We start from the raw sequence: 18,764 nt of genomic DNA on the forward strand, positions 1-18,764 counted from the left end.
GTTCTAGCGCTGTAGCTGTAGTTCTAGCGCTGTAGCTGTAGTTCTAGCGCTGTAGTTCTAGTGCTGTAGCTGTAGTTCTAGCGCTGTAGCTGTAGTTCTAGCGCTGAAGCTGTAGTTCTAGCGCTGTAGCTGTAGTTCTAGCGCTGTAGTTCTAGCGCTGTAGCTGTAGTTCTAGCGCTGTAGCTGTAGTTCTAGTGCTGTAGTTCTAGCGCTGTAGCTTTAGTTCTAGCGCTGTAGTTCTAGCTAGAGCTGCATGTCAGGTCTGCTAAGTAACTCGTCTGTGTGGACTCAGCTCTAACCTGGATACACTAGTTTCGATATGCCTCACAAACTTGCAAATAAATCAGTCCGATTGATTATTAATTAGTAGATTAATTAAATGTATCTATCTGAATCGGATCTGTAAACTCATCCAAACAAAATCATGTGATTGACCAACCTCTTCAAAGCTTCTAAAATGAGGAAGTGTTGTCATCATAAAGAGCCTAGATTTCACTACTTCCTGTCATGTGTTTGTAGACAGAGGCAGGTCCAATCTGTTGTATCTAGGTCAGAGGAGTGAGTTGTGCTGCTCCGTGCTTGCTCTCTGGTTGCCACGTCAACATAACTGCAAAACACACGGGAAGGGTTGGGGTTTCAAGAGGGTTAAACACATGGAACGCCGCAGATAGAAATGTAGTGAATAGAGCCGGCATGATTCCTCACTCTACATGTCAGAGATGCATGCTTGTTCTGTGTAATATGTTTATATCTGAACGTTCCACAGTGTGCAAACTGTTGTTGTGTTTCAGTATTCTGGCATGTCTAGTCTAGCTTCTACTGTTTTTTTTTTTTTTTTGTTTTTTTTTGTTTTTTGGTGGATTCTGATTGGTTGACCTGCATGGTGTTGGTTGCTTGTATGATGGAATAGAAGGTCTATGGCGGTCCCACTTCCTACTCCTTCATGTTACTCTGCCTCTCCTGGTTTAAGGATTTAACCACATCTTATATTTTTATTTAAACATCTTTGTCATTTTAAAACATATACAGTGGGCATACTCTCCATGTTGTTGGCCTCTTTAAGCCATTACACTCGTGGGAATTGGCCTATATGGATAGGGCTAAATTGAAACGTTTCTAACAGAACAACTATAAAAGCAATTGCATAATTGCATAATTTTAATTCCAGGTTGTAAGGCAACAAAATAGGAAACATGCCAAGGGGGTGAATACCTTCGCAAGACACTGTACTGTTGTTGTTTAGACAATTTTCTTCACAATAGACAAAAAAAAATAGGCTCATTCTGTTCAGAACAACCAATGGTATGGTATGACGCCATGTCATCTTGTAACATCAACTATAACCACGATCATGACATGAGTTTTATGATATGAAAATATGGTGTTTGGTTTTTATGTATGACGTCAAAACGCTATTTATTACAATCCTAATCATCTCATCTTTCAAATGACATCGAGTCCTCTTCATTTACAGCATTTCCCTCATTTAGACAACGACAAAAGTGGCCATTTTGCTCAACTTTAGAATGGAGCCAGAGCTCTGACATCATGTATAGCAGAGCCAGAGCTCTGACATCATGTATAGCAGAGCCAGAGCTCTGACATCATGTATAGCAGAGCTGTGAAGCTCTGACATCATGTATAGCGTGTGTGTGTGTGCGCAGCTATCTGCTACAGCTATGTGTGTCTGCCGTGCATGACCAATGATGAGACTGTCATAACTCCATGGCCTTGCCCTCGGCTCTGTGAGGTCTCCGTGGCCTTGCCCTCGGCTCTGTGAGGTCTCTGTGGCCTTGTCCTCGTCTCTGTGAGGTCTCCGTGGCCTTGTCCTCGTCTCTGTGAGGTCTCCGTGACCTTGCCCTCAGCTCTGTGAGGTCTCCGTGGCCTTGCCCTCAGCTCTGTGAGGTCTCCGTGGCCTTGCCCTCAGCTCTGTGAGGTCTCCGTGGCCTTGTGCTCAGCTCTGTGAGCTCTCCGTGGCCTTGTCCTCAGCTCTGTTCGTGCTACTCTCTTTGCTGTTACTCTCTGTTAGTGTGACGCTTCTCAGGCACATATATTTAATTTCGTCCTGGATCCACAAAGGGCTTTCAGAGATACAGAGAATGTTTTTAGTCCAGGATTAAGTCTTATTCTATGTCCAGGAAACTGGACCTAAAAATGATCTGTGGATGCCTTGCAATTCCAATGTCCTGCTCTGCGTTATGTTTTCACTGTCATTTACATGACTGATGACTTCTGCCTCCCTTAGTGTGCCGTTTCCTATGTTCTTCCAAATGAGTGGAAATTCACTAACCAACGTTCTTTCTCTTTTAGGAGTAAAGCCCAGGACCGTTTTTAAATCCCCTGGTGGAAGGACTCCCCTCAAACCTTCAGCATCCAACTCCCATCGTCATGATGGGTTTCATTACATTACTGTGCCTGCCTGCTGGGCCTGTTGTAAAACTACAGTGGAGACTACACAGGCCAGCCTATTGTTCTACAGACAGTCTTGTTCTATAGAAATACAATCTATAGAGCGGGCTTCCCCGTTCAAGTCAATGATGGCATAATAGATTCTAATTCTATGCTCTGCGCTCTCTATGGTCCCGTTCCTAATCTGAGCTCCCATGTGCTTACCTTGGCTTTACTGCCTAGATTGTGATGTCAATGGAAGATTAAAGTCAAAAAGAGGTAGTTAAGATTTATGCCTATCGTCAGTCCCATCCGTCATTATAAAAAAAAAATATATATATTTGCATGAGCAGAATGCCGCAATTTATTATAAGAAAAATAAAATGATCAAGATTTACTGTGAGATAATTAACAAACATGTTATTAAATCACTTGAACTCTCGCTGAACTCTACAACAGGCAGGTGGATTTCATTCACCGTCTTGCTATCTATTTAAGATTATATTATAAACATTCTTTTTTTTTTTTTTTTTGGTCAGCGTTCTTTATTTTATTTATGAAATGAAAATCCATCACTCCAAGAGGAGAAAAAAAAAAGAAGTTAAACAGCTGTAGGCTTTATGTGACCTATTAGAGCACACAACAATATTATTATTCTAATGACTTAGTAGATGGTAGAAGTGCCGACCGCCATGCCGCCTCACTCCCACTCCCATCGTCTCAGATAGAAATACATTTTAAATCCACTTTTACAACAAAGTCCTGTATGTGTTGTCCTGGGCAACAGCAACTGCAAACAACGGCAGATTATATCGCCTATATTCAGCAACAAATTATTTTATTCATGTTGTGTTGTATTTTTTTTTTTGTCTGAACATTTTGTCCGTATTCTTTATTCAAACATTGTAGCATATTTCAAAATAGCCTGTGTCCCAGATCGGTTTGTCCTCGTGGCCACTAACCAACATGGAGATGGCATGATGGCACTATCCGACTGGCACCCAGGCTATATTTGAGACGGTTGACAGTCTGTTTTTAAAAACACTTTCTAGATGGGGGGGGTTACATAGTTTGTGCCCAGGCTATGTTTGAGACAATGTCTCGATGTGGGTTTTACTTGTATTGTTGTGATCTATCTGCAAACGGACACAAAATGGTATACATTCTCCTCTGTATTAATTAATGGCTGGACTACAGTTCCCACAATGCTGTGTGTGTGTGACTGACTGAAAGGCCCAGGACTCAAACTAACAGGACTGCTCTGTCCAGACGAACATATTTTGGTCTGAAATAGCACCCTATCCTCTATATAGTGCACTACTTTTGACCAGAGCCATATGGTATTCACTATAAAGGGATATGGTGCTATTTGTGACTCATCCAAAGACAAGTATTTGATCTGATCTGTCTAGTTCTGTTCTACCAGTATCATAGTTGCTTCTAGACACTGATCTTGGGTCAGTTTTGCATTTTCCCTACTATAGCTAAGGTTGGGATTGGGGGGGGGGGTCTAATTTTGAATTTAACCTTTATTGTACTTGGCAAGTCAATTTAAGAAATAAAAAAATTCTTATTCACAATGATGGCCTACCCCAGCCCAACCCTTCCACAAACCCAGACGACGCTGGGACTCCCGATCACAGTCCGATGTGATACAGACCCACCCGGGTCTGTAGTGACGACCTCTGCGCCACTCGGTCCCCAAAAGGCTGATCTAAGCTGATCCTAGATCGGTACCTAAAGGTAAACTTCACCCCAGAGCCAGTATCATCAATATATAACTAACTATATATAGCTACAAGCAATCAGGATGTTCCAGCACCAACAGAACGTGGAATCTTACGAAGTGGCAAATGCATATTATTGTGATTTTTTTCTTTCTTTCCTTTTTGAATAAAATATTGATTATATTATTCTGAAGCTTGTCTCTTGTCTTCAGTGGATGTAATGAACTACTTACCTCTTTGTAAAAAATATGTTGATCATGTACATCTGGAAAAGCTATAATTTCAGTACATTAATTTACTATCCAATACTGTAGGCTAATAACATATAATGCAGAAATGGCCCTCAGACATTGTCCAATGTTTGCCACGTGCTGGATTGATTTAAATGCCCAATGCCCATGCTTCATAAACAACAGGTGTGTAGACTAACAGTGAAATTCTTACCTTGTATATATATATATATATATAACAATGGATATATACAAAAACAAAATGTAGGGGAAAAGTCCAGGGCTCTGAGTACTTCCTGAATCCACTGTACATGGGGTACCCTTCAAATCGACCAAAGAGTTCAAAATGTCCAGTATTTCTGTGTTCATATTTCAGAACAACACATGGGTTCTTTAGACATTCAGAATGATGAAAAAAAAAAGTCCATGTTGCAAATTATTACTAACCCAAACACAGTGGAGAACAATGAGGGCCTTCTACACCTTCAGAGAAGGGCTAACCCAAACACAGTGGAGAACAATGAGGGCCTTCTACACCTTCAGAGAAGGGCTAACCCAAACACAGTGGGGAACAATGAGGGCCTTCTACACCTTCAGAGAAGGGCTAACCCAAACACAGTGGGGAACAATGAGGGCCTTCTACACCTTCAGAGAAGGGCTAACCCAAACACAGTGGGGAACAATGAGGGCCTTCTACACCTTCAGAGAAGGGCTAACCCAAACACAGTGGGGAACAATGACGGCCTTCTACACCTTCAGAGAAGGGCTAACCAAACACAGTGGAGAACAATGAGGGCCTTCTACACCTTCAGAGAAGGGGTAACCCAAACACAGTGGGGAACAATGACGGCCTTCTACACCTTCAGAGAAGGACTAACCAAACACAGTGGAGAACAATGAGGGCCTTCTACACCTTCAGAGAAGGACTAATGATTTATAAAATAATAATTCTAATGAGATTATTATTTTCAATGACGAGTGTAATCAACCAATCACATTTTGACTTATAATGGGTGGGACAGAAACAAAAACACAACAGCAGAATTAGTCATGTTTTTTTGTTTTTTTACGAACTCATTGTTCTGTGGCGCCATCTTCTTCTATGGTATAAAGGCGTTCGCAGCGACTAAATGGATATTCTGCCACCTACTGCGCAGGTGGATAATAAACAAAGTATTGCCGGGTAAAACAAATCATATATATATATATATATATATATATATACAGTACCAGTTAAAAGTTTGAACACACCTTCTCATTCAAGGGGTTTTCTTTATTCTTACTATTTTCTACATTGTAGAATAATAGTGAAGACATTAAAACTATGAAATAACACATATGGAATCATGTAGTAACCAAAAAAGTGTTTATAGACAAATCAACATATTTTATATTTGAGTTTCTTCAAAGTAGCCACCCTTTGCCTTGATGACTGCTTCGCACACTCATGGCAAACTTTTATCTAGTACTGTATATATATCCATAAACTACCAATAACTACATTTTAAATTGAACTAAATCAGCTTTTCTAACACCATTCTACTCAGGTCCGGTTCAGAAGGATCCTGTGACGACGGGACAGTTTCTGGGGACAGAAGTCATCTTCTGTCGTGAAGTCTTGGAGGCCCCCCAAAAAACTTCTTGGCTGCAGATATGATGTCTGACCTCTTGGACACTTGTGGCTATAAGCGCTACAAAAAATCCACCCTCTTTACAATAAGTGAATGCAGATCGCTTGATTGAAGTATAACGTTTGCAACTGGTTGTGATGCATCTTCTTCTTCAACACTGTGACCTCTGACCCCTTCAACTCCCCGAACCGCCTCCACATAGTAGAATTGCTTTACAGCCCTGATCCTTGACCCTTCAACTTATTTCACCCTAACAGGGCACTCGGGGAATTCGGGAATTCGATCCTCGCCACAGTTGCAACATTTTACATTCACAGACTCTTCACTAATATATTCCTTCGGTCTGAAAACTTTTTACACTTTTTCTGCATCGGGTTTTGCACGAACGCTCTTAACAGCGTATCTTTATATATCCCAAACTTTACATAGAAAAAAATGTAAATACTCATCAGACATCACTAATACAGATAAAGTTTGCTCTTTTTTTCCCCTCATTCTCCGTTACGGGTCAAGAGACGTGCTTTAACTAGTCCTGGAATGTTTTATCCTAAGATATTGATTACCAATTTTCACCCGGGACGACAGAGATAACCCTTTTCACCGGTGCACTGCTCCGAAAATCAAAGCTGTCCACTTCATGTGTCGATAATTTTACAAGTTACAAATCACACTCTTTTTGCTTACATAAACACGATATCAACACCATACCACTCCTGGTTACTATGACTACACGATATCAACACCATACCACTCATGGTTACTATGACTACACGATATCAACACTATACCACTCCTGGTTACTATGACTACACAATATCAACACCATACCACTCCTGGTTACTATGACTAAACGATATCAACACCATACCACTCCTGGTTACTATGACTACATGATATCAACACTATACCACTCCTGGTTACTATGACTACACGATATCAACACCATACCACTCCTGGTTACTATGACTACACGATATCAACACCATACCACTTTTCCTATCCTCGTGAGAAAGAAAAAAAAACGGTTTCCAAAGGAACATCTTAATTTTAAAAAAACGTCCCAACAAGCAACGATTCCTCAGACTCATTTTCCACAACAATTTGACCCTTTTTTTGTGTTCCACTCTTGGACTTCACTGTTGTCATCTTTCTCACTAACTGTACTTGACGCTCTTTCAACCTCAAACAACAGTTCTGTTTCTGCCATCTCAACCCTTTTTCGATTTCACCTTTATTTAACCAGGTAGGCCAGATCACCTTTATTTAACCAGGTAGGCCAGATCACCTTTATTTAACCAGGTAGACCAGATCACCTTTATTTAACCAGGTAGACCAGAGCACCTTTATTTAACCAGGTAGACCAGATCACCTTTATTTAACCAGGTAGACCAGATCACCTTTATTTAACCAGGTAGGCCAGATCACCTTTATTTAACCAGGTAGACCAGTTCACCTTTATTTAACCAGGTAGGCCAGTTCACCTTTATTTAACCAGGTAGGCCAGTTCACCTTTATTTAACCAGGTAGGCCAGATCACCTTTATTTAACCAGGTAGACCAGATCACCTTTATTTAACCAGGTAGGCCAGTTCACCTTTATTTAACCAGGTAGGCCAGATCACCTTTATTTAACCAGGTAGACCAGATCACCTTTATTTAACCAGGTAGGCCAGATCACCTTTATTTAACCAGGTAGGCCAGTTCACCTTTATTTAACCAGGTAGGCCAGATCACCTTTATTTAACCAGGTAGGCCAGATCACCTTTATTTAACCAGGTAGGCCAGATCACCTTTATTTAACCAGGTAGACCAGATCACCTTTATTTAACCAGGTAGACCAGATCACCTTTATTTAACCAGGTAGACCAGATCACCTTTATTTAACCAGGTAGGCCAGATCACCTTTATTTAACCAGGTAGGCCAGATAACCTTTATTTAACCAGGTAGACCAGATCACCTTTATTTAACCAGGTAGACCAGATCACCTTTATTTAACCAGGTAGACCAGATCACCTTTATTTAACCAGGTAGGCCAGATCACCTTTATTTAACCAGGTAGGCCAGATCACCTTTATTTAACCAGGTAGACCAGATCACCTTTATTTAACCAGGTAGACCAGATCACCTTTATTTAACCAGGTAGACCAGATCACCTTTATTTAACCAGGTAGGCCAGTTCACCTTTATTTAACCAGGTAGACCAGATCACCTTTATTTAACCAGGTAGACCAGATCACCTTTATTTAACCAGGTAGGCCAGTTCACCTTTATTTAACCAGGTAGACCAGTTCACCTTTATTTAACCAGGTAGGCCAGTTCACCTTTATTTAACCAGGTAGGCCAGTTCACCTTTATTTAACCAGGTAGACCAGATCACCTTTATTTAACCAGGTAGACCAGATCACCTTTATTTAACCAGGTAGGCCAGTTCACCTTTATTTAACCAGGTAGACCAGATCACCTTTATTTAACCAGGTAGACCAGTTCACCTTTATTTAACCAGGTAGGCCAGATCACCTTTATTTAACCAGGTAGGCCAGTTCACCTTTATTTAACCAGGTAGGCCAGATCACCTTTATTTAACCAGGTAGGCCAGAACACCTTTATTTAATTAACCAGGTAGGCCAGATCACCTTTATTTAACCAGGTAGACCAGATCACCTTTATTTAACCAGGTAGACCAGATCACCTTTATTTAACCAGGTAGGCCAGATCACCTTTATTTAACCAGGTAGGCCAGATCACCTTTATTTAACCAGGTAGACCAGATCACCTTTATTTAACCAGGTAGACCAGTTCACCTTTATTTAACCAGGTGGGCCAGATCACCTTTATTTAACCAGGTAGGCCAGATCACCTTTATTTAACCAGGTAGGCCAGTTCACCTTTTTTTAACCAGGTAGACCAGATCACCTTTATTTAACCAGGTAGGCCAGATCACCTTTATTTAACCAGGTAGACCAGATCAACATTTATTTAACCAGGTAGGCCAGATCACCTTTATTTAACCAGGTAGGCCAGATCACCTTTATTTAACCAGGTAGACCAGATCACCTTTATTTAACCAGGTAGACCAGTTCACCTTTATTTAACCAGGTGGGCCAGATCACCTTTATTTAACCAGGTAGGCCAGTTCACCTTTATTTAACCAGGTAGGCCAGTTCACCTTTATTTAACCAGGTAGGCCAGATCACCTTTATTTAACCAGGTAGGCCAGATCACCTTTATTTAACCAGGTAGACCAGACCACCTTTATTTAACCAGGTAGGCCAGTTCACATTTATTTAACCAGGTAGACCAGATCACCTTTATTTAACCAGGTAGACCAGTTCACCTTTATTTAACCAGGTAGACCAGATCACCTTTATTTAACCAGGTAGACCAGATCACCTTTATTTAACCAGGTAGGCCAGATCACCTTTATTTAACCAGGTAGGCCAGATCACCTTTATTTAACCAGGTAGGCCAGATCACCTTTATTTAACCAGGTAGACCAGATCACCTTTATTTAACCAGGTAGACCAGATCACCTTTATTTAACCAGGTAGACCAGATCACCTTTATTTAACCAGGTAGGCCAGTTCACCTTTATTTAACCAGGTAGACCAGATCACCTTTATTTAACCAGGTAGACCAGATCACCTTAATTTAACCAGGTAGGCCAGTTCACCTTTATTTAACCAGGTAGGCCAGTTCACCTTTATTTAACCAGGTAGACAAGATCACCTTTATTTAACCAGGTAGGCCAGATCACCTTTATTTAACCAGGTAGGCCAGATCACCTTTATTTAACCAGGTAGGCCAGTTCACCTTTATTTAACCAGGTAGGCCAGTTCACCTTTATTTAACCAGGTAGACCAGATCACCTTTATTTAACCAGGTAGACCAGATCACCTTTATTTAACCAGGTAGGCCATATCACCTTTATTTAACCAGGTAGACCAGATCACCTTTATTTAACCAGGTAGACCAGATCACCTTTATTTAACCAGGTAGGCCAGATCACCTTTATTTAACCAGGTAGACCAGATCACCTTTATTTAACCAGGTAGGCCAGATCACCTTTATTTAACCAGGTAGACCAGATCACCTTTATTTAACCAGGTAGACCAGATCACCTTTATTTAACCAGGTAGGCCAGATCACCTTTATTTAACCAGGTAGACCAGAACACCTTTATTTAACCAGGTAGACCAGATCACCTTTATTTAACCAGGTAGGCCAGTTCACCTTTATTTAACCAGGTAGACCAGATCACCTTTATTTAACCAGGTAGGCCAGATCACCTTTATTTAACCAGGTAGGCCAGATCACCTTTATTTAACCAGGTAGGCCAGATCACCTTTATTTAACCAGGTAGGCCAGTTCACCTTTATTTAACCAGGTAGGCCAGTTCACCTTTATTTACCCAGGTAGACCAGATCACCTTTATTTAACCAGGTAGGCCAGATCACCTTTATTTAACCAGGTAGGCCAGTTCACCTTTATTTAACCAGGTAGACCAGATCACCTTTATTTAACCAGGTAGGCCAGATCACCTTTATTTAACCAGGTAGGCCAGTTCACCTTTATATAACCAGGTAGACCAGAACACCTTTATTTAACCAGGTAGGCCAGTTCACCTTTATTTAACCAGGTAGACCAGATCACCTTTATTTAACCAGGTAGACCAGATCACCTTTATTTAACCAGGTAGGCCAGATCACCTTTATTTAACCAGGTAGGCCAGTTCACCTTTATTTAACCAGGTAGGCCAGTTCACCTTTATTTAACCAGGTAGGCCAGTTCACCTTTATTTAACCAGGTAGACCAGATCACCTTTATTTAACCAGGTAGACCAGAACACCTTTATTTAACCAGGTAGGCCAGATCACCTTTATTTAACCAGGTAGGCCAGATCACCTTTATTTAACCAGGTAGGCCAGATCACCTTTATTTCACCAGGTAGACTTGATCACCTTTATTTAACCAGGTAGGCCAGTTCACCTTTATTTAACCAGGTAGGCCAGTTCACCTTTATTTAACCAGGTAGGCCAGATCACCTTTATTTAACCAGGTAGGCCAGTTGAGAACAAGTTCTCATTTACAACTGTGACCTCTGGCCAAGATAAAGCAAAGTATTTTGACACAGAGTTACACATGGAGTAAACAAAACATACAGTCAATAACAAAATAGAAAAAGTGTTATATACAGTGTGTGCAAATGAAGTAAGGAGGTAAGGCAGTAAATAGGCCAATAGTGGCAAAGTAATTACAATTTAGCAAATAAACACTGGAGTTATAGATGTGCAGATGATGCTGTGCAAGTAGAAATACTGATGTGCAAAAGAGAAGAAAAGTAAATAAAACAGTATGGGGATGAGGTAGGTAGATTGGGTGGGCTATTTACAGATGGGCTATGTACAGCTGCAGCGATCGGTTAGCTGCTCAGATAGCTGATGCTTAAACCTCAGGCCCTGGCAGCCCCATCTTGGTATTTATGGGAGTAAATCGGGGAGCCCAAGTCACATTGTATCCTAAACAAGAAGATACTTGAAAGTTGACCATTTGGTTTTTTATCCTTTCTGGCGGTGGGTTTGTGATCGGCTACGAAAAGCCAACTGACATTTACTCCTGGAGGTGCTGACCTGTTGCACCCTCGACAACTACTGTGATTATTATTATTTGACCATCCTGGTCATTTATGAACATTTGAACATCTTGGCCGTGTTCTGTTATAATCTCCACCCGGCACAGCCAGAAGAGGACTGGCCACCCCACATAACCTGGTTCCTCTCTAGGTTTCTTCCTAGGTTCTGGCCTTTCTAGGGAGTTTTTCATAGCTATTGTGCTTCTACACCTGCATTGCTTGCTGTTTGGGGTTTTAGGCTGGGTTTCTGTACAGCACTTTGAGATATCAGCTGATGTAAGAAGGGCTTTATGAATAAGTGTTATTTGGTTATTGGCCTTTCTGAGAGTGGGTTATTGGGTGACTTACATAATTATCTAAATTAGGTCATATTAGGGTAAAATCCATTGCTATAGTATAGTAGACTAGAGGCTGCCTGTCCTGCTGTAATTCATCTCCAGTCCTATAGATGGCAGCAACACTAGAGTCACCCACTCTGAGCGCCGACGACCACAACAAGAGGAGGAAGAGGAAGAAAGACAAGGCAAGGCTCCTGTCGTTGGGATTTTACTAGACGGGATACAGTTTATGTCAAAAAATTTCGTAACAGGTTAGGAGAATATACCCAGTAGTTTAGGATAATTAACGTACCGGGTTAGGATAATTTGGTTAATGTTATGAAAAAGGGTTACGGGTAGCTAAAATTTATTTTTTTATTATTTTATTTTAAACTTTTGACGTTAATTTGACATAAAGTGTATCCTCTCTAGCAGTGACCCGCGCGTCGTCGACTGCAGCCTTGCGTGACAACACCAGAAAAAGGGGATTCGTGTTTCGCGTAATGCTGTTTATTCTGTCTCTCGACAATTTGTTATTCTCGAAGGGGGGGGAAATCGTATATTTTCACGTTTAATCGACACGTCGAACAATGTGAAATGTTCTATTTTGTGTTGTAAAGTGGATAAAAGTTAAGGAAAACCTTGAAATGGAGGCTTGCTGAGCAAAATGGCTGGGCGCACTGAAATGTGAAACATTTGTAAGGTTAAACAGTATCAGCAGAAATAACTGGCACGCAAGGGCGCAGAAATACCTTATTTTTCCACCTCTGGATGTGAAACATCACTGTAAGCCATTTGTTAGTGGCATAATTTCTATTTTATGAATTAGATGTTTTTTGTCGATACCTGCATTTATCGATATAACTTCGTCGTGTATTTTTCCATCGGATTTCTGCTTGACCGCATTCTGTTATTGTCTCGACGCTCAGCTGTGGATTTAAACACCAGGAAACAACAGCCCACCGAGTCAGGAGTTTTTGATGTGACTATATTGTTGTTGTTTTTCGACAGACACTGATGAGATTGTCTGCGGATGTGCGAACTAATCGATATTAATTAGAAACACTGCTATTGTTGACTTTCAGACACAGCAGCTGGGGGTTTTAACTCTGGAAACGACACACCTGCCCCAGTTATTGTAAAAAAAAAAAAACAAGACACCTTTTTAATTGACCCTTTCAACACTTGACTTTTTTTTTCAACAGATAAATATCCCTAAATAAACCTGCAATCATGGGTGAATTCCTGAAATACATCGACTACGATCACAAGACCAGTTTCCTGAAGATGTTGAACCAGCAGAGGATGGAAGGGGACCACTGTGACGTTGTGGTTGTGGTGGAAAACGTTGAGTTCAGAGCTCACCGCTGTGTCCTGGCCGCCTGCAGCATCTACTTCAAGAAGCTGTTTAAAAAACAGAACGATGTGGACAACTCCATCGTGGAGCTCGACTTCATCCGTTCAGACATCTTCGAGGAGGTCCTCAATTACATGTACACCGCCAGGCTCGCCGTCCGCAAAAAGGACATCAACCTCATGATGTCATCCGGACAGGTCCTGGGGATCACGTTCCTCGACAACCTGTGTTCGCAGAAACGTGAGCCCAACATGAAGCCGAGTCGTGAGAACCAGGCGCCAGGGGACGGTATGAGAGCCCAGGACGCCATCCTCAAAGAGCTGGCCATGGAGGAAGTGAGGAAGAACAGCTTCTACGATGGAGGGATGGAGGCCATGGGCTCCGGGGGGCCTCACGGGGTCCCTCCTCACTTTGGCGGGAACATGTCTAAAGACCCCCACAGCGCCCACGGCTGGACCTCCTCGTCCTCGTCCTCCAGCGATATGAAGCTTGACTACCTGCTGTACGGCCACCGCTCTGACGGCATCCACCCGGGAATGAAACCAGGCGGAGACGGCCCCAAGAAAGACAAGTCCCACCTGGCCCACCGTCCGTTCGCTTGCGAGGTGTGCCCCAAAACCTTTACCACCCAGGCCCACCTCAAAGAGCACCTGAAGATCCACACGGGCTTTAAACCGCACCGCTGCCTGGTCTGTGGCAAGGCGTTCATACGAGGGCCCGACTTAAAGCGGCACGAGAGGGTCCACAGCAACGAGAGACCCTTCGGATGCCAGATGTGTGAAAAGGCCTTCAAGCACAAGTCCCACCTGCGAGACCACGAGCGGCAGCACCGAGGGGAGAGGCCCTTCAACTGCGGCTCCTGTGAAAAGGCGTTCATCAAAGCGTCCGACCTGAAGCGCCACTGGAACACGATGCACAGCCAGCGCAGGGCGCTGTCCCCCGCCGCCGCCGCCACGGGCAGCATCCAGGGAGACGCCGACACGCAGAGCCAGAGGGACTGGAAGCTAGAGGCTGGGCCACACTCGTAAGGACAGACTGTTACACACACACACACACACCAAGCATTACATAGTGACAGACACACACACACACCAAGCATACATAGTGACAGACACACACACACACACACACCAAGCATACATAGTGACAGACATACACACACCAAGCATACATAGTGACAGACACACACACACACACACACACACCAAGCATTACATAGTGACAGACACACACACACACACACCAAGCATTACATAGTGACAGACACACACACACACACACCAAGCATTACATAGTGACAGACACACACACACACACACCAAGCATACATAGTGACAGACACACACACACACACCAAGCATACATAGTGACACACACACACCAAGCATACATAGTGACAGACACACACACACCAAGCATACATAGTGAGAGACACACACACACACACCAAGCATACATAGTGACAGACACACACACACACACCAAGCATACATAGTGGCACACACACACCAAGCATACATAGTGACACACACACACCAAGCATACATAGTGACACACACACACCAAGCATACATAGTGACAGACACACACACACCAAGCATTACATAGTGACAGACACACACACACACCAAGCATTACATAGTGACAGACACACACACACACCAAGCATTACATAGTGACAGACACACACACACACCAAGCATTACATAGTGACAGACATACACACACACACACACACACCAAGCATTACATAGTGACACACACACATGAATACACGACCTGTGATATGTATTGATGTGTGATATCCCGATGAGAAGACGAAGGGATCGTAACTTGTCTGTTACTGGCATGACCCAATGGACTCTAATCTGATCCTGTTGAATCGTTGAACTACGTATGTTTTTCATTTATCTCCCCCCCAAAAAAAAATAATGTAAAAAAAAATAATAATAAGAAGAATAATAATCATGTAAAACTTTACTTGTCTATGTACTTCTACGACCAGTACATTTTTCACAGGGAAAAACATTGTTACTATTTAGACAGATATGGGGACGGGGGGGTTCTTCTCTATAATAATAATTATTATAACTTTATTACACTTTATCTGTAACATTTTTAAGTGTTTTTATTTTTGTTTGACCTTCCTGGATTTTAAGAGAGAGAGAGAGAAGAAGAAGAGAGAGAGAGAGAGAGAGAGAGAGAGAGAGAGAGAGAGAGAGAGAGAGAGAGAGAGAGAGAGAGAGAGAGAGAGAGAGAAGAAGAAGAGAGAGAGAGAGAGAGAGAGAGAGAGAGAGAGAGAGAGAGAGAGAGAGAGAGAGAGAGAGAGAGAGAGAGAGAGAGAGAGAGAGAGAGAGAGAGAGAAGAAGAGAGAGAGAGAGAGAGAGAGAGAGAGAGAGAAGAAGAGAGAGAGAGAGAGAGAGAGAGAGAAGAAGAAGAAGAGAGAGAGAGAGAGAGAGAGAGAAGAAGAAGAAGAGAGAGAGAGAGAGAGAGAGAGAAGAAGAAGAAGGAGAGAGAGAGAGAGAGAGAGAGAAGAAGAAGAGAGAGAGAGAGAGAGAGAGAGAAGAAAAGAAGAAGAGAGAGAGAGAGAGAGAGAAGAAGAAGAGAGAGAGAGAGAGAGAGAGAGAGAAGAAGAAGAAGGAGAGAGAGAGAGAGAGAGAGAAGAAGAAGAGAGAGAGAGAGAGAGAGAGAAGAAGAAGAGAGAGAGAGAGAGAGAGAGAGAGAGAGAGAAGAAGAAGAGAGAGAGAAATGATTCTCTGCATAAAATGTGTTGTTCTGTATATTCTCCTACATGTAGATTGTTTTTTGTTTTTTTTAAATGAATGTTTAGTTGTGCTGATTGATTGATATTTACACTGTACAAGGTAACCAGAGTCACCATTCTTCATTTTGATACAGGTTAAACCAAAGTCTTGGGCCTTTTGTTGTTGTTGTTGATGATGATGATGATAGACAGCAAGGCTCCCAAGTCAATTCTGGAAGTTAAACGTTAAAAATCCAACCTTTTGATTTGACAAGCAATGTGAACGGGCTGTTCATTGGCTGTTCACACCTTAGCAGCATGAATTCTGACTAGATTTTACTGTTATACAGTATCACTAGCCCATCATCAAGATACCATCGGAGAGAGAGAGAGAGAGAGAGAGAGACCACGTCTGTATATACTGTAGTGTGACTAGTTGCATAAATCTAAAACATTTCGAACACAACACCGTAAATGCACATTTAGCGTTGTTCTCTTACACACTGAAAATAAAACCATATTTGATGAGTTGATTTTTCTGATTGTCAACATCTGATTTATTTTGTTCATGAATTCAGTACATGTACTTAATATACATGTCTATAGCAGTCCATGGGGCAGGTGCTCTGGTCAATGTAAAGTTGCGATAATATCAGTTCAGGGAGAATTTTTTGTGTCCCAAATGGCACCATTTTCGCTATGTAGTGCACTACTTTAGACCAGTGGTCCATAGAGCTCTAGATAAAAGTTGTGCACTATACAGGGAATAGGGTGCCATTTGGGAAGCGGACAGGCTACAGTGTTTATTTATCCGAAACTCAGAACAGTGCGTCCAGCGTGTGATGGAAGAGGGTTTCGTGACATCCAGAGGCCTATTTACAATTCTCTTCTCACGGAAGCAACGCAGTCATGCTAGCTAGTCACGCCCCCTCAACGATATAAACTCTCTGGATTGGATGATATTTCCTCACCAATCCAATGCTTTTAAATCCTTGTGGGGGAGTGAATGAGTGTATATTTAGGGGAAGGGGGGGATTAATGCCCTGGTAAAACCACTGACAACATGGAAAGAGGTATCATTATCCTATGAACATTTTACACCTACAAAGCAAGTATATATTTTTAAATAAAATGTACTACTATTAATTTCACTGAACCGTAGTTCAGAAACTGACATTTCAGTCCTATTAGAATATTTTTAGAAAATGGTAAAATAGATATCAGTTTAGCCAATCAGTGATGTGAAAGCGTCATTAATTTCTTCAGATCAGTGATCTGCTAATCTCAAGGAAGAACGCGCTTCAGCTCCTAACCCCCCCCCCCCCTAAACTCCTCCAAATCAACCCTTTACGCTCCTTTATGTGAAGCAGAAATACGGGATATCCGTAAACAACCGAGCGCAGATTCCACCTATCAGATGACAAGATAGAGGTACCCACCTTGTTGTTTATACTCGTTCAATTGAATCCGATCCAAGTTTCTGGAGTTATGAGTTGATAACGTCAAGACAGGAAGGCAGGATGCATGTCGGAACAAGTTCCCTACTTTGCCTTCAACACTAGATGGTGTTCTGCACGCAGCTATACACTTCTATTGGCCAATACAGATACTTTCAGAAACTATTCACACTAATTAGGGATTGAATTGTTGTTGTTGTTTTTTTGTGTCAACGATCGGCACAAAATAAATCTAAATGTCAACGTGAAATAAAAACTATAACCTTTTTTTTTTTTTTTTTTTTAATGACTGAAAAATACAACGTTGATATATTTTGATTACGTAAGTAAATATTCAACCCTCTGAGTCAATACATGTTAGAATCACCTTTGGCAGCGATTACAGCTGTGTCTTTCCTAACAGTTTAACAAACCTGGATTGTACAATATTTGCACGTTATTCTTCTTAATATTCTTCAAGTTCTGTCAAGTTGTATTGTTGATCATCGCTAGACAGCCAATTTCCAAGTCTTGCCGTAGATTTTCAACCTGATTTAAGTCAAAACTCTTAACTAGGTCACTCAGGAACATTCAACGTTGTCTTGGTGAGCAACAACTTGTCCTTGTGTTTTTAGGTTATCGTCCTGCTGAAAGGGTCAATGCGTCTCCCAGTGTCTGTTGGAAAGCAGACTGAACCAGGTTTTCCTCTTAACTCTATTCCGTAACATCCCATCATGCTCTAGGGTCATGTATAAAAATGTCCAGTTGCCCATTATTTTGTCTACCATGGCTAGAAGGAGATATCTTCTCAAAGGAGAATAGGGGGTTTAAAGTGTGTGTGTCTGTGTGTGTCTGTGTCTGTGCGTCTGTGTGTGTCTCTGTGTGTGTGTGTGTGTGTGTCTCAGTCACCAGATCTCAACCCAATTGAACACTTACGGGAGATTCTGGAGCTGGGTACATTGAATCTGTTGTGGTGGTGAACCAATGCCCTATCAAGACACCTGTAGAATCTATACCGAGGTGTGTTGAATCTGTTGTGGTGGTGAACCAATGCCCTATCAAGACACCTGTAGAATCTATACCGAGGTGTGTTGAATCTGTTCTGGTGGTGACCCAACACCCTATCAAGACACCTGTAGAATCTATACCGAGGTGTGTTGAATCTGTTCTGGTGGCCCAACGCCCTATCAAGACACCTGTAGAATCTATACCGAGGTGTGTTGAATCTGTTCTGGTGGCCCAACGCCCTATCAAGACACCTGTAGAATCTATACCGAGGTGTGTTGAATCTGTTCTGGTGGCCCAA

At 42.0% G+C, this 18,764-nt stretch overlaps 2 protein-coding genes across 21 annotated transcripts in view; both read left to right on the forward strand.

Annotated features, from left to right (window-relative positions):
• Positions 1 to 4,308, forward strand: part of epb41l3b (erythrocyte membrane protein band 4.1-like 3b) — a 100,329-nt gene extending 96,021 nt beyond the window's left edge. For all 20 annotated transcript variants that reach the window (XM_036966494.1, XM_036966486.1, XM_036966493.1 and 17 more), the window contains one exon: positions 2,311 to 4,308. Coding sequence is in view for 2 of the 20 variants with exons in the window: in XM_036966490.1 (XP_036822385.1) it covers positions 2,311 to 2,316 (6 nt within the window). In the remaining 18 variants the exon portion in view is untranslated. The remainder of the gene's footprint in view (positions 1 to 2,310) is intronic.
• Positions 4,309 to 12,143: 7,835 nt separating this feature from the next.
• On the forward strand, positions 12,144 to 14,386 carry LOC110508249 (zinc finger and BTB domain-containing protein 14). The gene is made up of 2 exons (XM_021588677.2): positions 12,144 to 12,422; positions 13,128 to 14,386. Exon 2 carries the CDS (start codon positions 13,156 to 13,158, stop codon positions 14,305 to 14,307), a length of 1,152 nt encoding a protein of 383 aa, XP_021444352.2. The 5' UTR covers positions 12,144 to 12,422; positions 13,128 to 13,155; the 3' UTR covers positions 14,308 to 14,386.
• Positions 14,387 to 18,764: the final 4,378 nt, after the last annotated feature.

The sequence above is a fragment of the Oncorhynchus mykiss genome, chromosome 28 (assembly GCF_013265735.2).
Source record: "Oncorhynchus mykiss isolate Arlee chromosome 28, USDA_OmykA_1.1, whole genome shotgun sequence".
NCBI lineage: Eukaryota > Metazoa > Chordata > Actinopteri > Salmoniformes > Salmonidae > Oncorhynchus > Oncorhynchus mykiss.

What these genes read in the sequence shown, in the direction of transcription:
- LOC110508249 (XM_021588677.2), top strand. Translation starts at nt 13,156, where the DNA reads ATGGGTGAATTCCTGAAATACATCGACTACGATCACAAGACCAGTTTC.